Raw genomic sequence first — 24,396 nt, 5'->3', positions numbered from 1 at the left:
TGATAAGGCATTCATTAATGGTATATTTCATATGAAACCTACCAGGTGCTTTTTTCGGACTCATGAACAGTGATCCTGTGTAACGTCACCATTACTGTCTGTATTTCCAGTAAACAGAGTTCTTTGTTGGAGAACTTTTTCGAGGCTGTCTTTATCTTAGGTATATTTTAGATTTACAGCCAATGAATTCAGTTTGAAGACACCCTTTTGCAACGAAAATTAGGTTCATAATCATCGTCTTATATGTACAATGTTGTTTTCTTTTGAATATGTCTTTAATTTTTCAGATTTCCAATGAGTCGACCTGGGATTACACCAGCAACGAGCGAGATCATCTGGGTATGAATACTTCATATATGTCATTATTGAAATCGTTGTTTGATGTAAAACATGTACAAATATATACATCTCTAAATATAAAATTCAGTTATAATTACCAGCATCAAAGATTAATAAAATACTTCACATAGCGATGTTGAAATAAAGAGTTCATATCTGCATTTAGTAGTGTAACAAGAGCTTTGAAACAACTAAACTGAAGTAAAAGAGGCCAGAATACAATTAAGCCAGTCCAAAGGTAAAATTCGTACAACTTTAGTTTACCAATTGAAGGAGACATTGTCGCGAATCCAAAAACGGTTTTGCTATTAAAAGATCTTTTTATTTAAAAAAGGGGTCGGGGAGTTCTTGCTTCTCTGGACAAATAAGGTCGGCGATAGTCTTTTTCGAGCCGGAATTAGTAAATGGCACAGGATGTAAATTCTTTTGACACATTCTGTCGTCTTTTTCAAACATGAATGCATTCCTGTGAAATCAAAGTGCTTCGTATGCTTAGCAAATGCTCTAAAATCACGAATATAAAAACCCAACGAACAGTGCCCCATCCATAGAAAAATATTTACCTATTAAAATATATATATTTTTTTAAAGAGCACGAATATTGATACCGACAATAAATTGACTGAATTCACATTAACTGATAAAAAATTCCAGTGTAAGTTTTATATCCATGTCCATTTTGCTTTCTTGACATATACGTTGGCTAGTACATTGGTGAATTCGTAACCCCTCCTTTAATGGTGTCCAGGATCATCCAGATAATAGTTTCAAAATTGAAATAATAAGCATGCTATCATAGGATACTGATTATTGTCTATATTATAGTTTATTGTTGTAACATACTTGGCTTTTAAGGATGATTTTTTTAATTTAAAATAGCGAAACGATTATTAATTTTTATTTGAAAATGTCATGTATTCTTTATCTGTTATACACAATATTTGTCATTTCATTCTTCCAAAGGTGATTTGACCCATGAGTATCGGAGTGAAAAGACATCAAGTGGCATAACCCTCAGACGATATCATAGAAGCCTTGATAAAATTGAGAGAATACACGAAAAGGTATACATATGTTTCAGTTTTAAGAATCGGAAATGAATTGAAATTACAAAATGAATTAAAATAGACAATTGCCTAGAGATCCATGGCTGGAGAATAAGGAAAATTCTAAATATTTAACTATATTGTTCAAAAGCACTATTGCATTGCCTTTTTAAACTTTATGCGGAGGTGGGGTATGTAAGAAAGCTTGCAAGTAGCTTCCCTTGGGTAGGTGGTTCTTCACTGGGTTTTCAAAGCGCTTTTTGTCCAACTTTTATACTGACCACCATGTATATCCTATCGTGTGTTGAAAAATGGCGTTAAATCCAAAGAAAAATGAACAAACTTTATGCGTGAATGTGTTGGATTTAGAGACGTTAAATGCTATTACTATTGGTAACCAATTTTACTGAATGTCATGCTTCCAGCAAACCACTAATTTAAGGATTGACCGAACGATTGCTTTTCTTTGGAAACAATAGCAATTCCTTTTCCAAATCTGTTAATTAATAGGCATATGATAATGTAAATGTGTGCAAATGCACAGGAACTCAAATCCTTCAATAATCAATAGTAGTAATGTTATTGCAATCACACACACACACACACACACACGCACACACACACACACACACACACATATATATATATATATATATATATATATATATATATATATATATATATATATATATATATATATATATATATATATATATATAATGTTTCATTTCAACCTATAGTTCATTTCAACCAATAGTTGATTATAACAAGTAATGTTTATTTAAAGGAACCTATTAGATTCACCATGGACACAACGTATTAAAAAATTCTATACAACATTTATTAATAAATCAATTCCAAACATTCTGTTTTTTGTGGTCCATTTTATATAGTTACAATTACTATCTGCATAATACTGACAGCAATATAAATAAATATGTATTTTATACAAAAAATAGCCATAATGTAGAGTACATTTATCTCATAACATCCATTGTTTTTAAATTTATTAGTAAAACTAATTGTTGTATATTAGTTTTATCACTTTTTCGCTATTTTGATCGATACAGATTACTCAGATGGACAACAGAGGTACAGTCCATTCCGTGGAATCCGAGGACAGCTATATAATAGAAGACAGACTCCGGAAGGATTATGAAACCAAAAGGTTTTATGAAGTGCTGATCTGAGTTGAAACTTAGATAATACAATGTGATCAAATACATATAAATTATTGTCAATGTCACGTATGAAATATTGATCACAAATTAAATTTAGATAATACGGTGTAATCATAAGGATATAAATTACCACCAACATTATAATTTTTCTCAGAATTTTTGCAACCTTTTCTGATAAGGAAATATTATCCTGACAATTTAGTCATTGCTTGACCTAAAATTGTTTCAGAATGGTAATTCATTTAGGTCTAAAACTTAAACGTATTTGTTACAGTTTCTAACTTTGCAGGAAAATATATTCGCTTGCTATGTTTTTTTTAACTAAAACTTGATTTTCTTTCCTTTCCTAAGAAATCTAAAGCTAGAATAATAGTTTCGGTGAAATAATACAGATCGTATCCTAAATAAATATTCTTCCAGCAATCATAACTTTGAAATGTATTCAGAGCCTATATTTAATACAGATCAACGGTTACGGATTACAGGTGCAGAAACAATGTTATCCTTTCAAACCATTTAATTCTTTCGTTAAATATTTTTTCAGACAACCTTATCCCGAGGAGTATGTTATCAAAACATCAATGGAAGGAGGTGAGGAATAGTTACTGTCTTTGATTCGTCAATATACATTGTTAATTACTTTGTAATTTCGTTGAATCCGTCCATCCCGGCCCCAAAAAGAAGGCCAAAAAAAGAAGAAAAACCCCAAACAGAAGGAAATGACCACTGACTAATGTCTTGTCGATGTTTAACGACTGCATATTTCCATTTCACCTAAAATATTTGATAAGACGAAGAAATCATTTAAATATGTTATCTCTGTTGGTGACTATTGACTGATTCTATAAAAATTATCATTTTTTGTTTTTCATTCTTTTGAATGTTCACTCATAAATACGATGTTTGTTTGAGTTGTCTTGTAATAAATATATGCCAATACTTACGATTACTTTTAATATATGGAGATACGATAAAACCAGAGATGAATACACAAATTAAAGATTGGTAATGATATTGAACTAATATTTTTATTTTATTCATTAGACATTGGAATTATAAAAGCAAATTCGAAAACTACTATGAGGCTTGTTGGCAAAAGGTATGTATATCGTCCTTAATGTAATTATTAGTACAAGACATTGTAATAATATTATTACATTGTTAAAATAGTATTACATTGTTTAAATATTATTACATTGTTAAAATAGTATTACATTGTTAAAATAGTATTACATTTTTGAAAATGATATTACGTTGTCATAATAGTATTATATTGTTAAAATATTAATACATTGTGTATTTTTTGAAAGTTGTATTCTTAGCACAATCAAAATGTACTAAAAATCATTTAGCTGTGCAGATATTACCATATACTGTTCCTGCAATTTAATAATAAAGTTGTCTCTCACACACATTGATGTCTAAGATCATCAAAAGCAATATCCAATGCATGGCAATATTTGAAGATTAGATAATAAGGAAGTATGCATGTTTGACAGAATATTTTCTTTCACAGTCTCAATAGCGATTTCGTACTTTATTTGGGTACATTTGTTATTGTACATATCATGTGGCATTTTTGCAAAACTCTTTTTTTCCTGCAGGCGTACAAAAGTCGAGAATGTCCACCATGGCCTGATGGAGGATGATTTAATTATAAAGCAGGTACCTTACATCAATTAGTAGTGCTGGCTGGTTAATTATTCAGTCACTAAGTAAGCAAGTAAAATAGTAGTTACTTGCCTAAATAATGAGGTACTTACATATACACATACTCCCTGGATTGCATATCCTCTTCCAATCTCTAGTTACGCAATAACTGATTCCTTTATTTTCATTGTAAATCTTAATAATATTTTCCCGCCGTTGCAAGGATCTTCCACTGCTATATCATGTACGAGTCCCACAACATTTTATTTTCCAGAGAACATTTGTAAATAGCTATTGTCATTTCTGTATATAATGTTCAATTCTTATAGAGGGAGGTGTTTACGTTTAATCAGATTACGAAGTGTGGTGCAGACAAACAAGAGAAAGTGAAAGAATAGTTCGTTAAACATTAAAACGAAATAATTCCTCTCATAAATGATTTGATATCTGTAACATGTACTTGGTTACAGACAAGGATTTCGTCATTTAAGGAGTTGCTTTAATGATATCATGACTTGTGAAATTAGGCTAAAATTGAAGAGTTTTCAAATATTATTATTCAGTATATTATTTGTAACCAGTCGATAACAAAGAGAATACTAAACTAACTATATCTCACTACTGTCATGACTTATAAATGTACCAATGTCCATTTGCCAATTTTTAAGAAGGCTGAAGAGAGACTGACCATGAAGAACATTAGTGGCGACGTTATCGAAGCTCTAAGTTGCATCCATAATTACACCGATAAAGGTACGCTGGCTTCACGAAATACCCAAATTTCTGCAATATCTACCATGGATATTCTTCCTACGCTAACCTTAATAGGCATACCCAACGTTGGGATACATTTTATTTTTGACTCGAAGATTCATATTAAAATTTCGTCACAAATTAAGGATTGTAATTGTCTCACCAACAAAGTATAATGCAGATCCAGCTTGAACTGTTTTCAAAGACACATCTTTAACTCAATACAAACATAGATACTAGAGGTCTTTCTAGGTGCTTATAATGTAATATCATAAATGTTTTTAAGTTTTGAATCGTTAAACCGAATTACAAAGATCGAATTATGTCAACTATTGATCAATTGAGAACTAAATTAAAGACATATTGACTCAGGCATTGCAGAAAATTCAACTGTAGTGATAACGGAATCAAATTTCGAATTTGCCACAAAAAGTTCATGTCCAGGTAATTAATTTCTCTCCAGGGCACACCAATAGAACTGTCTGCGTGAATCGACTGCGGCAAAAGGTTTTGAAGCTGGAGAAGGAGGATTATGAGATGTTGGCTGAGAGCTTTTTAAATCGAACCTGTGACCAGAACGATACAAAGTGTATGGATGAAAAGTACCTATTCACCGATATAGTAGCGAGAGCAGGGGATCCCATCTCACAACGTCTTATTTTGAAATTCCTTCTAAGTGACAAGCAACCGGATACTGAGGCATTACGGAGAATCTTTATCCACTTGTCAGTCATTGAACACCCTATACAGGTGACAACTATTTTGCATTTGATTAGTAAAACAAGGGAAACCCTATGCCTCGAAGATTTAAACGAAAAATAACAACACATCAAAATATATATTTTATAAAGAAAATTCGGCTGTTAACGAAAGGTGTTAAATGTATGATAATAATTATCAAGAAGCAGCTTCATTTATAGTTGTACCTTTTAGACTTGTCTAAATTAAAAGATTTTCACTTTCCAGAATATATGCTTCCTCGTCAAGCGGGTAACTTTACTTTCCTTTCAGAAAGTAGCTTTTCTATATAGATTCCTGTAGTAAGAGAGTGAAACAACTGATATACAACTTTTGTATCACATATGTGTGTATACGCGTCACAAGTGAGATTAATTTTGCGTCCATTCACCCCTCTTATCAACTTTATCATTTTTGTATTCACCACATTATAACGCGAATAAACTAATTATCAATAACGGATATTATTGTGCTATTTGCACATTCCCGACATGAAGTGCTGATGAAATTGTCATAATCAAGTTTTGTTCTTAGTCCTTTTTCTTTGCTTGGGTGGAGCAAAATTAAAGTTTAGAAATGTTTTCACTTTCAGGAAGCCATCGCCGTTGTGGAAAGAATTTGCTTCGGAGGACAAGATTCCCACCACAGTAAATTTATATAAGTTATTATTATTATTATTATTATTATTATTATTATTATTATTACATTGCATTATGACCAAATACATATGCTATAATCCCGGCTATGTCTTAAGAGAGAAAATGAAAACTCTGTGGGCACCTTAGAAGGAGAGGATATAAAACTTGCTTACCCCCCATGCCCCAAACTTACAACAGATCATTCGGAAGCACTGAGACCAGACTTACTCCTCCAAACGTATGAAGGACATTCTTCAAGAAGTTCCTACGGATGCGTACGGTAGACCTACTTGTTTGAAGGACCATCTGGTACGTGCCAAGGTAACTTCCAACCCGATTACATAACGCTTCAAAGACAAGAGTTGCCTGATTTGGTTTTAAAAAACGAATCACAGTAACCTCATTTGCAACTAGGAATTCAGTCGAATCCTTCGAAATGTTACTAACTGAATTTAACCTGGAGTGGACCGACATATAACGCACACGTAAGAAACGACACTTGATATTACAATTAAAAACACACGGTGAGTTTGGCCTAAATGAAAAAGTCTATTCGTACAAATGCAGTCTTGTCAAAACTACAGTCAGGCATCAGTTTATGAGATGTACGCAATTTTTCGACAGTATTTACCAAGTAAATATTATTTGATACTGTACATATGTTATTATTATTATTATTATTATTATTATTATTATTATTATTATTAAAAGCAATGTCCATTGTTATTGACATATTTCCTTCCCCCACGTACCTCCATGCATAAATTTATCGGGAATTAATTTGTTTTGCATTTTGTAGAAGACGTTTGTTGCTTTCACCACACATGGTTTCCGCCCTTTGTTCCTAGTGTTAATTAAGTCAAAGCATCTTGGTTCTCTCCGCTATAGGCACGATGATCCCTTCCTTGATGTTTGTTATACAACTTTTTTTGACTGATATATTACAAAGAATGGATAGGTAATATACCCGCTTATAATATTTCTTTTTTCTTTCTTTTATTTGTCACACTTTTCATATGTTCTGGTGATTACATGATGTTGGAGTAAAGATATTCTCTCTTTGCTTTAGTGTTTAGTGATTATTTTGTGGATGTAAATTGGTTCTTCCCCTGAAGAAGACGCTGTTTAGCTAGGAGCATTGGAAAATGTTTTATTTTATCCCCGCTCTCTCTGTCTCTGTCTCTATCTATCTATCCATCTATCTATCTATCTATCTATATATATATATATATATATATATATATATATATATATATATATATATATATATATATATATATATATATATATATATATATCCCGCATTGTATGTTAGATATATGGTATTATTGAAGAAAATGGTAAAGAATGACAAGGCAAAAATGCGTGTAATCTTTATTGACCGATGGTGTATGACAGTAAGATGGTGCGACACTGACAATCAAGAAGTAGTCCTCTTAGATAATCAAAACACTACTTGATTCTCTCAAATCTTTATTTCAGCTATAGGTAAAATAATATTGACCGAAACTCAGAGGAGAGCTTGCCTATGCGTGGGTTCCATGGCCAAAGCAATGAACCGCAACGGAAATAACACCGAGGCAGAGAGACTAATGGATAAAATTCACACCTGGCTTTACACACAGGGTGATGGTAAGTGTGTGTGTGTGTGTGTGTGTGTGTGTGTGTGATTTGGATTTTTAACGTAGCTTTAACAATATTTTCAGTCATATCGCTAAGATGTCTGCAGTGTGGCAGTTTATAGTGATGTCTAGCACTGGGGCATCATGCCGCAGACATGTAGCATGATGTCCCACCCAGTCACATTATCCTGACACCAGGTTGACCAGTCCTAACACAAACCTCCTAATGCTGAGCGCCAAGCGAGGCAGCTGTTAGTACCATTTTTGTAAGTCTTTGTTATGACTCGGCCGGGGATTGAACCCCAGATAACAGCATGATCGATGGAACAGCAGAGGCTGGTATTCAGAATCTTCGCTAGCCAAGGTTCCGATATGATAACCATATCTGCACCATGGCGGATTGAAAAGATTCATTGGTGCTTTGTCCAACGGCATATATTTGGTTTCATGAATTATCTTCCTTAGTATGTAATGCCAACTAACCAATAGCGTGGTGCATTGTACATTGGGAGAAACTGGTGGAGGCAATTGATCTAAAACGGATACTATTTACGTTTGACATCGAAAGTATGATTATGTACCAGTGGGAAGCCATTACAGGTCTATTTGAGTGAAATATGTTTGTGCAAACACGGACCGGCACTGGAAAATTGCTTATTTATCAATCCATTCAAGTTGTGTGCTCCATTTATCTCGATCATGTAGGAACAGTGTTCAAATCTAAACAACTTAATTTTGATTGGATGCTTGGCTTGCCGCCGCATTCAACGAAAGTCACAGACCCGAAGCACATAAATATCTGCTAGATACGCCAAGGTGTAGATAGGGTGATCATATCGGAACCTGGGCTAGCGAAGATGGGTATTCAGATGATTAGCGCTTATTTGATAACAGTGCCGGTTGCAAGCACAACCTTAAGTTCCACCGACAGGAACGTGAAAGACCAGCAGTTGCGAAAATCTTTGTTTTAAGGCGAATAGCTCTACATCGAGTCATCATTATACACAGATTCTGTCACTGACCTAAAGAATAGTTGGGTTTTTACTTTGATGAAAAGTATACACATTTATCTTTTTGTGTTTATCGCAATGCAGGTGTACACTACAACTGAATGAAGTGAAAATATGAAATTTCCATCTATTCGTCTTTCCAATGGAACAGATACGTAAAACCTACATTTAGTACAAATCCATTTTAATACATGCAAATGTATCACTGACTGTTATTTTCAGTGACGCCGAAGCATCTCCGACCTAAAAGGTATATCTTAGTGGCAGATGACTCAGTTTCTGACGATCACCTCCTCTCGAAGGTTGTACTACTCCATTCTTTAGGTAATGCGGGTCTCCAAAGTTCTATATCTCATCTGAAGACTTTTGCCGAACCCAATACGAGGCAATCGGCATGGAGACGGGCTGCGCTGTCATCCCTGAGAAATTATGTTTGTCATGAAGTAAGATATGATTTCTTTTATATTATTAATGATGATAAACATCGAAGATAATTACCCGACAGTTTTACGAGAAATTGTAATTAATGGCCTGAAGCATATTGGAGATAGATATTGATGTGTATGCACTTTGCGTATGTGGTACGGATAAATTATCACGAGCATATCAAACATGCATATTCCATGTACACAACTCTGACCTTTTCATCTACTCTGGGCTTTGATAATGGTCTAAGTGAAATTAAAATCTATATTCTATTTGGTCGAGCTATCACCTTGTTTGAATTCATTAATTGAGTTCTTTCTAAAACTGTCATCTTACTCAGAAGCTTGCGATTGTTTGATTGTTTGCTCACCCCAATCGATTGTTGTTTGATTGTTTGCTCACCCCAATCGATTGTTGTTTGATTGTTTACTCACCCCAATCGATTGCTCATTACCAGAATTAATGCATCTTAATTTGCGGAGCTGTTAACATGTTGTCATTAATGAAATATTTCATCAGCCAAGTGTGTCATCAGTTGACCGGTCAGCTAGGAGTGTGTTTTGGCGATTTGACTGGAAAATGTATTCATTATTTTATTGTTGCTCGGGTGAGGTGATGAAATTGGGTGGTGACGTGATGACGTTGGGTGGAAGTCTACTGATCCAAAGTCATCATATCATGTCATCAGATATTCAAGCCCATGTATTTATTCGGTCACAACGCCAAAAATACACCCCAATGTAAAAACGAATCATTTCATTCCTGCCTTGTCTTTACAATCTTTTTAAATTAAAAAAAAGCTTACGACTGCGGTCACCTTTGTGATCATTTCATAATGATGTGAAAATGAATATTCACCAAGAGTATTCGAGTACAATGCCAGCTGTTAAAAAGGGAGAAAAGCTTAACTTATTTCAAAGAGAACAACGTTTCTTAGAAGCAACTTCTGTTAAGAGGAAGTAGTACGTATTTCTATCCATAGGATACAGCCGCCAGATTAAGATGACATATCTTTTTGGAAAATGTTATTCATATTAAAAGCAATAATTAAAAGCAATAATCTAAAATCTTGTTTTATGGTCCTTATTTCAGAGCGCTACAATATTGTTGACCAGTATATTACATGACGAGACAGAAAGTGTGAGACAGGTGGCATGGATGGAATACGGCCAACACCCAAAGAGAAACAATCTGACTACAGAACAACAAAATCTGATATTCAGGTTGTAATAAGTTACATGTTTTTAAACACCACTGTAAAGAATAAAACAATTTGCCGGGGTTTAAAACAATTATTCAATCTTTTCTGAATAAACCGATCGAAAAAATTCACTGAAAACCAGCTATTAGTTTAAATAATTTTTTCTGTGCAAAACCTTCGTTCCCTATTAAAAGCTACACAGACCTCAATACCGTTTCTTTATAATTTCATTAATAATGACTATTTTGTGTAAATGATACATTCATCTGGCTTTTGGTACTGGTAATGTCCTTTTGTGACCTTTCATAAATGCTATATTGGCTACTTTTATTTTAATTCTTCTTCCCTCAACAACTTACACGGAAACTGTCAATACAATAATGATATTTTTTTGTAGTGTTGGAAACCTAAACTTAGGGATTTTGGACTCAGTTTTATTTATTTAAATTTTACCACCTGATAATATATACCAAACGTAGCTCGTGGCTACAATAACAATGAAACTGAAATTGCCGCTGCAGAAAACGAAACATGACCGATAAAATATATTAACAGTAAATAACCTCAACATTTAATGTAGCACTTATAGATGGTTAATGACTGGAAACTATAGAATGTTCTTAAATGTCTTTTTCTTGATAATCTGAAATATATTCTTGCAGAATAACCTATGTCAGCATATGTAAATTATTCTATCTAATTAAATACGTAAATCCGGATCTCGTGAAACGTAATTTGGACCATCTAAAGCATTTCCACTAATTCGTTTAAATATTGTAAGTGTTTCATTCATTTCTTTTCATTAATTTTAGCCGTAAGTACACATATGAGACCATTATGAGAGCGCGCAGAGAAGCTGCGTTGGATACCGTCTTAATTGAATTCAAGGTAGAACTTCCTGAGATTCACTGGGGAAAATCTGTTGGAAACTCCGAAATTGGAGCCAGCTTTGGAGTTGACATGGTCAACAAGTTACATATGCGTCTCCGTATGTATATATTCTCACTTTGCCATCTTATACACACTAAGGTACTGGTTTTCCTGAAATTAATAATTGTCATTGAAATTATGTATTATGTCCTATGATGATTCCAAATATTAAACACATTTAAAGTACTGTCTTTATGCGCAATATCATTTGCTTTTATGTTTCATATATTCGTGATATGAAAACCACTTTATGAATTTGGCAAATATCGCTATTTTACAGTATTAGTTAAGTTTTGTACATTCTTTTTTTACCATTTATCAGAAACAAATTGAATATCCTATAAGTTGATGCAAAATGATCAACAAATGGAGAAGATCCTCAATAAATAATCTTGTTTCGTGGCATTTATATAAAATATTTGGATATATTTTGTTCTTAATTGTTTACAAGTAAAACACTGACGTTTTACCACAAGTTATGTAAATTTGCTTTTGCTATTATGGTTTTGTAAGGTTAATACGTCATGCTCCACGTATGTCTTCCTGCAGAAATAAAGTGTGTACCTTCCTGTTCTTCAAAGTCGAACTGATCAAGTTATGTTAGAAAGTTACTTACGATTAGGATTCAAAAGGTTACATTCTATTTATAATCAGTAGTGTTCATTGAGCATGCCCAAAGAACACTAACACGTGACATACCCAAGTCTTTCTATAATACATGTAATTTACAGAACCATTGAGCGGATTTCTTCGTGTGAACATTTTTGATCGGATCTACGCGGAAGCTCATGTTGGCATACTGGGCCTTGAAGTTGACATCTTGAAGATAGTCGCTTGCTACAAGGGGAAAATTGAATACAACATGAATGTATTGAAGGTAGTTTTCACCAAATTATGGGCGATAAAGATCTATTTTGCTATGCATTTGATATGTACATGTAATTTCTAATTGATTTTCTAAGAAACACTATGATAATCTTTACCATCAGAACGGAGACACATACATATACACAGTGTTAGAAATTATACAATCAAATAGGGGATATTCTGTAAGCATGTATTTTGATTCTAAAAAGAAATCAGTTCAATCAAAATACTGCAGTAGTCTCACCTCATGCATATAGTTCCCATCCATATTAACAAACTATATTAAAATTATCATGTTGAATGTTATTATAATGTTTGTTGTATTTGTAAGTAAAAATGTACGTCCAGGATATTGAAGAAGTTGAATTGTCGGAGTAGTGTTAATATACAGAGAATGCTTTCGTTTTTCTAAAATGAAATAAAGATCTGCATGCCAGTCTTCAGTTAAAATAATTATATTGCCAAGAATACGGTTTCAAATTTAAAATGTTCCACAAAAAAGCACTTATTTAACCTTGATGCACAAAACTGTGCCACTTTAATACAATCCCCTTCATTAATAAGGCAATGCATGATAGGATTCTCTTCGATATGAAACACATGAAAATTTTATTTTGTATGATGACATGGTTTAGTTTTAATGAGCCCAGGTCAGAGCCTCATAAACGTCCTTGGAGCCAAATAGTCCCTATTGTGTGGCTTGATTGTGTGACTCCATGTGCTGTATTCATGATAGTGTGTGTGTGTGTGTGTGTGTGTGTGTGTGTGTGTGATTTGGATTTTTTAAAGTATCTTTAAAAAGTTTGCAGCCATATCGCTACGATGTCTGCAGTGCGGAAGTTTATAGTGATGCCCAACACTGGGACATCATGTCGCAGACACGTCCTGATGTCCCAACCGGTCACATTATCCTGACACCAGGCCGACCAGTCCTAACGCTAACCTCTTAATGCTGAGCGCCAAGCGAGGCAGCTGTTAGTACCGTTTTTGAAAGTCTTTGATATGACTCGGCCGGGGATCGAACCCACGACCTCCCGCTTCTGAGGCGGACGCTCTAACCTCTAGGCCACCGGAGAGGTCTATTCATGATAGAGACTGGTAAATCGTACAGTGGAATGATTGAGAAGGGACTGTCCCGTTATCTCGAGACGCCTTTTCTTCTTACTATGATGGTAAATATGATGTAGAGTTACAGGAGAAATGAGGCTTAAAATCATGATTTGACTGACTTAAGGTAGCGTAGGAAAAATAGTTCCTGATATTTGGTGTTTGAGTTGTGATTCGTATTTTATGGTAGTTAAGAACAGGCGCTACTTGACGGACATGTAATAAGAAGAAACAACTCAGATCTGAGGTACGCAGGCAGTTGTGATGTAAATGTGTAGTTGTGATATTGGTGTTCATGCATGAATTAGAGGAAAATGTTTAGAGTTTGTTTCATTCTTTTACTAAAGAAACCTCGTGTATGTAACATTATTAATATTTTGCCTTTCTCTTAGTGAAGTCAGTTGTGAATTTAATGTTGCGTATTTGTGATCATTGATTGATTAAAGAAAAATTGACGACTGTTATCATCGGATCCTTAGAAATAGGGGAAAACAAGGGACTTATGGCCAGAAAGAAATGAAGCTAGCAAGAAGGAAGAAAGATAGAGAGAAGTAATGAAGCAGAGAGAGAGAGAGAGAGAGAGAGAGAGAGAGAGAATATAAAAATGTACTGACTAAACGAGGAAAGAATGATAAATATTTGATAATTTATCTCTGAGTCAAACACAATTTATCTGATTGTTTTCATATTATTTATACTTCAGCCAGCATACACGTTTATGATACATCGAGAAACACTAAATATGAGTATGAAAACTTGTATTTTCAGCTTCGTGACTGGTGCCATATATAAGTACTTACATTTTTTTTAAAATTTCCTATTGGCTCAAGCTTAACTTGTCGGATTTAACTTAATGCGGTTAATTGGAGGAAAGAAATGGTATTATGTTTTGTTTACATAGACTGTTCGTTATTATGCTTCTAACCACATTTGAATGAACTAAAATCTATGTTGATATTTTTCAGTGTATTTCTTATCCAAATGTATTTCTTATCCAAATGCGCATGGCTCAGAGTTAAATAGGAGAGAAAATATACAAGCACAGATGAATTGCTAGAATTTCTTGCCCATCGTAAAAACCACGCATAATATCTGCATGGAACCTTTTATTCAGTTTTCTTGAGTTCCGATCAAATTTGGCGAAATGTGTTATGAAGGTTGGACTACCCATTAATAAACATGTATATCGATATTGCTCTGTGCTAAAATAGAAACTATATCATACATATTTGTCTGTGTTTACATAAATGATTCAAATCCTATTAGCTCTTCTTGATACCATCTTCGGTGAGTAATTCAGAAGCAAAGTGCGCAACCCGACAGCAAAAGTGAATTTTTACCGCGTAGGCGGGGATGCAGTTTTCTGACTGATACACACTAGGTTTTTAGTCGAATGTGACGTGTGTATTGTTGTGTAGAGCATGATGTGAAAAAATACCAACAAAATGTGGACATGCTCAGATACGCTTATTTTAAGGATAGTATCATTAAATAAGACCTTGGCATTCCATTTAAGCTGACATTACAAAACGGGGACATCGCCGTTTCGAGGTGTGTCCCCGGTCTGTTGGTGTGTATTCAAACTGATGTCCCCGTTTCGCTCCTGTTATAAATGCACGCCACACACACACACACACACACACACACAATAATAACAATAAATGTCTTACAAGACTAAAGACACCGTTACACACACACACACACACACACACACACACACACACACAAACATCTTTAGGTTTACACTGATATATTTGAGGCGAAGATACTTAATTTTAATCAATCTTAAGACCGACATACATTTTCCGTACATGTTTTCCAGTAAAGTTTATTAACTTAAGCAATGCACATGTTTTTCAGCATTTTGCCTATGGCAAGGACCAAGAACTCTTCGAGTCTTTTAATGCAGCGGCTGATGAAATCATAGGTCCAATCATACAGTCCGTCAAAGGGATGAGTGACAGCTTCAAATCGAGCTCAGGAGAATCAAAAAGTGTTTTTCAATCTTTGTCTGATGCCATTCGAAACATTCCCTCACAAACCAAAAATTTTCTTGATGCTTCAATTAAACTGACCTCTCTACTGGATAGATTCCATGGCTTGCCACTTATCTCCAGAGCAAAGTATGTGGCATTTAAACTACAGTCTCTAGCAGAGGATTTAAAAAACGATGCATTGAATTTCTATCAGGTAAGTAATATTTCTTTGTCTGCGTTCTTTGTTGGCAAAACCGAGTCGTCAAGAATCTTAAATAACGTCCAGTTACAATTACTGTGACGTTTATCATTTTAGCTTAACGTTATATTTTTTACTGACCGATAGTGTGTCACGCAATTTCTCAGATGGCATACATCTATGTCGATTCAGGAAACTTCAACTATGATTTTTCTCGAACATTAGTTTGTACTGCACTAATGATTGTAAGTAATTATATCATCATATTATATGTATAATTCTTGTGTTGTCTGGTCGTATCCACATACAAAACTATGGCTAAGTGAGATATGTATTCATTGAATTTTTCTGGAATTTTGTCAGACAATCTCAGATGCTGGACTTGTCACTCTACTTCATGCTGAAGAACAGCTAACTGAAGCTACCAACAGTATTATGGAAGCACAGAAGAAAATTGGATCAAGTCCGAGACAAGCCTTTGAAAGTCTAAGTGCAGCAAAAAATAGGTTTTGCTCAAACATTTCCTATTTTTGTTGATTTTCTCGATGTTTTATATGTCTGTATCATAGTCTAACCTCAACATTTGTAATTATTGACGACGTTAGAATGCATAACAGAACCAATCTTGAGTATTGTTTACGATTTTTCCTCGTGATCTATTTTTTCCTCCAAATATCCAAAGTGAAACGAAGTCATGGATAGTTTAACAATCAAATAGTGTATCGTTAACTTTAACATTTAGAAATATGCTATATGTGTTTTATCTTCAAAATGTTGTATACAGGTAACCTTTTGTCAAGCCAACATGGTACCAATCATGCCATGAGGACGAAACAGTTTAAACCATAGGACGAAATAATGAAGGTTTCAGAGACAGGTCCAGTTATAATCGTATAATCTATGCTATTCATTCAAACCATCAACTTTATGTAGTATGTTTGGCAAAATCCAAACTCTCTATTTGCATTAGCAAAAATAAAACTAGTTGTCAAGAATAAAGTTAGTAAGGTTGCAAAAGAAATAAGTACAATTTGAGCACATAACATGCATCAGAAAGATCTGTACGAGTTACATCGTAAAATATTTGAGATGTCGAACATTGTAAAGAGATCAACATTGGTATGGTTTATTTTCAGCAAATGCAGATCGGATGTGCTTATTAACTCAATTGCCTCTATATTTTTAGGATAAAAATTGGAATGCAGCAGATCTTAGAGGCAAAATCAAAGATGTCTGAAGCGTTATCGGGCCATGGGGGTAATCCCAGTCTCTATTTATTTTTCTCCTACCTTGCTCCTGTTTTTTCTATCAAAGGGAAAATCGCATTATTAATGTGCACTATCCTTAGAATATGCTAACATACATTGTTATTTTAACCGTATGAATCTCTAACTGTTGTTATTTTGGTTTCTTGGAATGGAGACAGTTACGATGTTACATGTGATTGTGCAATTTAAAATATGATACATGATGAATCCCTAATTGTTGTTATTATGGTTTCTTGGAATGGAGACAGCTACGATGTTAGATGTGATTGTGCAATTTTAAATATGATACAAGATGAATCCCTAATTGTTGCTATTATGGTTTCTTGGAATGGAGACAGTTACGATGTTAGATTTGACTGTGCAATTTTAAATATGATACATGATATAATTAAGTTACAAAGATTTCCTTATAAATTAAGTCGGGATTGATATTTAATTTTAATTTGTTCTCCATACCTACAAACTGATAGAGGGATGGATCAGATATAAAAAATATAGTAGAAACAAACTGTACAGTTTTACAAATTTTGATGTATTAATTTGTCAACTTGCCTTTTTGAATTCATTTGCATGCACAATCAATTGAATGACACATTCAGTGAGTTTTACAGTTCACAAAATAATTTTAAATGCAGATCATTGCAGGAAGAAAAAATGTATCTCATTAATAGTTTAAAACTAAAACTCTGCAATACCTGATAGACATTGATGTATAATCTAATAGATTAAAAGGATTGTAGGTGCACTCTCTCACTCTGTGTGTGTGTATGCATGTGTGTATATATATATATATATATATATATATATATATATATATATATATATATATATATACCAGAGAAAACCAGGAAAATATATAATGGTATGGTACAATAATTTAATTCACAGGTAGCTTACCTGGATGGCTGAGCTCGCAGGAAGAAACACGAATGCTCACCGATGCAGTCCAAAGTTTGTTGCTGAAGGTAAAAAGCAAAATAAAGAGTTATGAATCATCCACCAATGACGATGGCACAGACTTGGTGAGTTTAATGCAGATGTTTCTGAAATGCTACATGACTTTAAGTATGTTAAGAACTAAATTTATCCGAAACAATGGTAAATTATGGCTGATTTTTGTAGTTATAGTTAAGGCTGTATATAATTACAATAAACTGCTGATATTTATTTCTCTGGTAATCAATAAATACATTTGTTTGTAATCTTGTTATAGAGAACATTCACTAAAGTCAACTTAAAGTTGCATATAATGATGATTTTGCTTAAAACGAAGTCGAATATTTAAACCTCCGGATATTTATTTATATATTTTTTGATCAGATTGACTTCAGTAGCCTGAAGAATATAGAAGAAGCTCTTCAAGATTGTTTGCATCAATTACATGACATTTATAACGCCTCTGAGCCCTTCTTGCAAGCTTTCACAGATACCATGAGGAAGGTCGAACAGCTCAAGAAAGCAGTAGAGTTAATCGATAAAGCGTATGTATTTAGTTTTCCACCAAAGGAGTACGTTCTATAAGGGTCAGTTTTGGCCCAGGCAATCGGTCATTATTTCAATATGCATATAAATAAATATGTGTTGCATAATTTGGATATTTTAAATGATTGACTGTTTTTTTGTGTATATTCAACGAAGTTGTTGTCTTTTGTCACGCTGATTAGAAATAAGAGAATGAATAGTTAAAAGAGGCCCACAACAATCAATATCTTTCAATTGACCAGTAACTGGAGCAAACGTGACCTCATCAAAAGCCTGACCAGCATTTGTGTCAGCCAAAGGAATAATTTCCTGATCAGCTTTATTGTCAGGACCTTTCTTTGTCAGGCGCCAATAACTGCGCAATCAGGGTATAAATCAGGGATTTCATTTTCAACATGATCAAGTTTTGTTTTAAAAAAATATGCAAACAAGTCTTGTTAATTAGAAGTAGATTAACCGCACCTTTATCTCTGTCTATGTCATTGACTTGCAATAAACGAACACACTCATTGGGCAAATAATTCATAGCACCAATAGCCATGACCCTGAAACTAATTCTGATGCTAAATAAAAGCCGCACTCTACTCCCTGAAAGAAAACACTTTCAGCAGAAAAAGATTTCTCACAAAAAGGCAAATTACCTGATAATAAAATACTCCGAGAAGCTCCGGTGACCCATAATATTTTGATAGGAATATGATTGGTCGAATCATCAATAAGTGACACTGAACCTGCCGACATGAACGGTTCATCTCCACATCAGAAACAACCTAACGTTCGTTTTGTCCCACAGTTGCATCGTTTCCATTACATGACCATGCCTTGACATGAGAAACAAGAGCATTTGGAAACTGTTATTGTTTTTCCTGTTGCTTTTCTTTAGACTTAAAGCAGTCATAAAGAACGTGCCTATTTTCTTGTAATAAGTGCACGTAGGAAGAGATAAGGATTTCTGATCAGTCTTATGAGACCTTCGATTCTTATAAGTTGTACCAGATTGAAATTTGTAAGTACTCACATGAGATTGATTTGGTGTCATACTAACCATTTGCTGACAGGTAAACCTATTCACAAATCTAACTTTATGAGCCCGGAAATATTCGTCAGCTGCACGAGAAATGTTTTCTGAAGTATCTGTCTTGCGTTATGCAAGTAAATTTTGACTTTTCTATGGACGCAGTTCATGAACTCTTCTACTAACATGAGTTGTCTAAGTTTGTCATGATCTTTCTCAATCTTTACAGAAGCGCACCACATATAAATGTTTTGCGCTATTTCCCATGCAAATTCGACATAGGTTTGGTCGTGTGCTATTCTGCAATTCATAAACTTCTGTCAATATATCTCAGGTATTAACTCATAAGCCATCAAGATAAATTCCTTGACCAAATGATAATCAGCACTTGCTTGTATTGACAGTGAAGCATAAACTTTATAAGCACTGGGCACAAGTACACTCTCTAAAAATAATGTACAGTGGCCATTTCTGATTTGTAGCTATTTTTTTTCTTCTTCTGATAAGGTGGAAAATAATTTGATATTTCTGATAACATCAAAAGCTGAACTTTCATGAGTTGTGTGCTTTATGCTTGCCAGCTATAATTCTTTTAACATAAATTGAAATTCCCTTTTTCTATTTGCAAGTTCATTTGCGTCTTTTTCTGAATTGGTCTCTCCCTTTCTTCTTTCTGAATTTATCTTTCTTTTTATTTTTGTATTTGTCTCTCTCTCTCTTGCTTTCAATTTCCTGAATTTGCATTTTCATTTCCATTTCTTTTTCTTTTTTTCTTCTTCAAATTGAAGCTCAAGTTTACTTAAGTTCATTTCATTGTTGTATTTTAATTTCAATTCCATACTTTGCAGGTAAGCGTCAAATGAAGACTTACTAATCAAATCCAAAGCACTTTTATTGAAAACATTCTTTTCTACCAAATATTGAACCAAAATATTTTGTTTCTTGTTTTAACAAAGATGGCTTTGCCTCCGAAGGATCATACTGTCTGTCAAGTTTGAACAATTCATCATTTGCCAAGGATTCTACCAGTTCCTGGCTACAATTTAAAATAAAGTTTTCCACTTTAGACGACATTGTGAAAGCTTGTTGGTTTCACTATGTCCAAATCAAAAGATCAGGGACTAAACAAATTCTGAAATAAAATGAATTTAAATTTCAAAACAATTTCAATTTGAATGAAAACCATATCTTGGACGAGCAACTAATACTTGTTATGACTTTATGATCACAAACTAAGCAACATAAAGACCAAAAAACCAACAAGTTTTATAAAACTTAACAAAGGTTTTAATTATAAAAGTTATAAATGAAATTCTGAGAAGAACATACATTATTAAGATGTAAATAATCCTGACAAAGTTCCAAGAAAGTCCAAATTGAATGAAACGTTTTGTATAAATTTCAAAACCGGAAATGTCAATGTATTTGTCAGCCAAGAATCATGACGTTTTAAAAATGGCGTTGTCCAGACTTTTTCGAATAATTCATAACAGTTCGAGAATTATATTTAATCCAAATCATGAGCGCTTACTATTTGCACTGAACAGTTGAAACATACGTGTTTCCTTTCGAATAATATCTAAGTACAACATAAATGCATGTGCAGACTTACAACAGGAACACAATAAATGAAAATGACTGCCAAATTGGAATTAATCTGATTACTCTGTTCTCCACTTATGTACGCCTAATATTTTTATTTTTATTTAACAATATACCCTACCTGACATATCACAGTACTCATTTTGTGTAGAAATTGACTATTCATGTGACCTAGCCCAACCAATGGAAGTTATTGAATTCTTCTAGAAACGTCGAATCCCCATCAGCCAATATCAAAAGTCGCCGTTAATTCTTATTATGAACATTATTATTAATAATTGCCAAAACATACGCAGGCATCTATTTATATATCATATGTAATATTATCTTCTTAACAGGCTCAGGTCAGGTAGGCAAAACTAATTAAATATAATCCATACAATTTGTAGCCTTGACAAAAAATTATAAAATTAGATAAAATCATATACCAGGTGTTACAAAATATTGGTTCTCGTGGGTCGGTGGTTCTTTCTGGGGTTTTCCCGGGTTCTTCCTCCACCATTAATACTGGCCGCCATATATAGCCTATCGTGTGCTGAAAAATGGCGTTAAACCCCACAACAACAACAACAACAACAAAATATTGGTATACATAACAGTAGGTAAATACAGCAAAAATACATATTTTGAGCTAAATAAGAGCATTCGGAGCTTTTAAAGAAAGACATTTCAATTAGGAATCCATGCCAGATTCCATTACTGTGTATGTACTGTTTGTAAATTATCTTTTGACTCTGAATTGAAGCATTAGTGACAAAGAGTAAAAGGTTAAAATTCGTCACGAATATAAATATGTTTAAGTTATTGACAGGCTCTTGAAATACATTTTGTCACATGACTGTTATGTAATCTTGATTGCTAAAGCCATATAATATCAGCCCGATATCAAATCTTGTAATAACATCTCATGACATGGCACGTAATGTTACGATGTCAGATAAAATACATGCATAACGTCTGGAGTATTCGAACGCCTTTCAGTGTCTGTTAATTACAATGTAGTGCAGTATATTGAATAAATCATTACGTTTCATCAGCTGTTAATTATAGGTGTATATTTGTGTCATTTTAAACGCAATGTATGAAACTTTATATATAATTTTAAATGTTCCTTCTCGTCAAAATTCACACAATTTAGAAATTATTCAGCTAATTTTATCGATGACATTTTGAAGGAGTAATCATAAAGGACTAAATCACACACATCATTTCTTAATAATTTCATTATATTAAGTGGGTGTTTTCATATAAAATCTACAATTGTTTAGTTTCAATGTCAGCAATGCTTCTACCATCTATTCTAATTCTGTTTGCCTGAGACAAGTCAGATGCCAGAATGTCTATGCAGAAAACGATCAAAAGTCTGATAAACTACGAGAGATTAATCGAAAACTCCCATTATTAATAGTAATAATAGTTTGTCAAATGATATCGTATACTGTTTAAACGAAACGCCATGTAACTGCTGAATCAAGGACTCGTGTAATAATTAAAAAACATTTACATCCTACTACCAGCGGAGACTTCATATTGGGCAACATATATGAAAGTGTATCTTATACTTTGTCTGCAGTTTTCAATATTTCCATCCGTAACTAAAATTATATGACCACAACTGGAAGAGAGTTGTTAAACGTGTATATATATATATATATATATATATATATATATATATATATATATATATATATATATATATATATATATATATATATATATATATATGTATGTATATATACTTGAGTGTGTGTGTGTGTGTGTTGTTGTTGTTGTAGAGTTTAACGCCATTTTTCAGCACACGATAGGCTATACATGGCGGCCAGTGTTAACGGTGGAGGAAGAACCCGGGAGAACGCCGGAAAGAACCACCGACCCACGAGAAGCGACTGGCAAGCTTTCTCACATACCCACATAGGCCGAATCCGAGACTCGAACCCACGAAGACAGAGGTGAGATGGCAGTGATCCGTAACGGAGAGCCCTTTAGACCATTCGGCCACTCGGTGCCCATATATATATATATATATATATATATATATATATATATATATATATATATATATATATATATATTCTTTGCATGCATTGATTTTAATTAAATAGGAACTGTCTATGGTAAATTAAGACACACACATACATACATACATACATACATACATACATACATATATATATATATATATATATATATATATATATATATATATATATATATATATATATATATATATATATATATATATTCGTTATTTTTTCATAGACAGTTCCTATGTAATTAAAATAAATACATACAAAGAAGTAGATGTAGTTGTATGCTTTTCAGTCAATCCCACTCCCATTCCTAATCCAACCCATTGTTTCCACTGTTAAACGTACGATTTTTGTATTAAGTTATAACATCTAATACAGTGAAAATAATTTTGAGAAAACCTGATATTGCGTAATACCAGTTACAGCTTTAAGTCTGTCTCTTTTATAATACAGTTTTCTGGCATCGCTGATGACAATAAAGAGTCTAAAATACGAATAAAACATGGGTAAATTAACGAAACGATGCAACTGTATTTACATAAATTAATTTTGATATCTATGACAGTTGTTATCTACCTTAATGTGAAGACCTGAGAGTGAGGTAATACTCATTGAGCCCGTACATTTAATATTAAAGGGCGGAGATCCATTTGGGAAGTGTGTTTTCATAACTCCCTATATTACAGCATCAAAATCTCATATGAGATTATGAGGTTGGTCATTTGCATAATACTACCATGACCAACAACATATTTTCTCCTAAATTCCTATTTGTAGACTGATATTTGACCATTTTACTGACAAATATAAACTTATTGGTTTATATGGATATAACAAATTAATGAGTCGATAATTCTAATCCATTCCATAAGTCACTGACTTGTTATTTGGAAGGTAGCGGTTGATGACAACAACACATTGATATGTTTTATGTTTGTTTCGGTTTTAAAGATAGAATAACAGGAAACCTTATCAAACTATGACGCCAAATATCTCATGGAGTGCGGTCTAGCTAACAATACTTTTTAAATCGCACTTTCTGGAGACGATCTTCTTAAATCTTAAATTGACTTTGTTGCATTTTGTTGTTTATCAATGAAAGTGACATTGTTGTCCATGTTATCCTATACTACCTACGGTTTTCGTATTTTCTTGATTATCTTAAAGACTCAAGTTTTATATTTGCATTATTCCGAGGGAGAGGTTTTAATTTAATTAATCGATTTAGTAGTTGTGTGAATGAAGATTCTTTAAACATGTTTAATTTGCCCCTTTTCCCGAGGGTAAAGTAAACTGAATTCAATTGTTTCCTCAAC

The 24,396-nt window shown here is 33.4% G+C and overlaps 1 protein-coding gene across 1 annotated transcript in view; it reads left to right on the top strand.

Annotated features, from left to right (window-relative positions):
• The window catches only part of LOC149774052 (uncharacterized), a 66,988-nt gene that overhangs the window by 3,654 nt on the left and 38,938 nt on the right, over window positions 1-24,396 (top strand). The window contains exons 5-23 of the mRNA XM_089945869.1: window positions 288-339; window positions 1,303-1,403; window positions 2,456-2,553; window positions 3,111-3,157; window positions 3,611-3,665; window positions 4,171-4,231; window positions 4,885-4,969; window positions 5,433-5,719; window positions 6,300-6,354; window positions 7,828-7,977; window positions 9,200-9,420; window positions 10,496-10,626; window positions 11,417-11,592; window positions 12,266-12,411; window positions 15,369-15,698; window positions 16,047-16,189; window positions 16,870-16,940; window positions 17,840-17,973; window positions 18,272-18,432. Coding sequence (XP_089801995.1) covers window positions 288-339; window positions 1,303-1,403; window positions 2,456-2,553; window positions 3,111-3,157; window positions 3,611-3,665; window positions 4,171-4,231; window positions 4,885-4,969; window positions 5,433-5,719; window positions 6,300-6,354; window positions 7,828-7,977; window positions 9,200-9,420; window positions 10,496-10,626; window positions 11,417-11,592; window positions 12,266-12,411; window positions 15,369-15,698; window positions 16,047-16,189; window positions 16,870-16,940; window positions 17,840-17,973; window positions 18,272-18,432 — 2,504 coding nt within the window. The remainder of the gene's footprint in view (window positions 1-287; window positions 340-1,302; window positions 1,404-2,455; window positions 2,554-3,110; window positions 3,158-3,610; window positions 3,666-4,170; window positions 4,232-4,884; window positions 4,970-5,432; window positions 5,720-6,299; window positions 6,355-7,827; window positions 7,978-9,199; window positions 9,421-10,495; window positions 10,627-11,416; window positions 11,593-12,265; window positions 12,412-15,368; window positions 15,699-16,046; window positions 16,190-16,869; window positions 16,941-17,839; window positions 17,974-18,271; window positions 18,433-24,396) is intronic.

This window comes from Sinohyriopsis cumingii, unplaced genomic scaffold (assembly GCF_028554795.1).
Source record: "Sinohyriopsis cumingii isolate HCF-2022 unplaced genomic scaffold, ASM2855479v2 utg000441l, whole genome shotgun sequence".
NCBI classification, from domain to species: domain Eukaryota; kingdom Metazoa; phylum Mollusca; class Bivalvia; order Unionida; family Unionidae; genus Sinohyriopsis; species Sinohyriopsis cumingii.
This window is presented reverse-complemented; position numbering and strand designations above follow the sequence as displayed.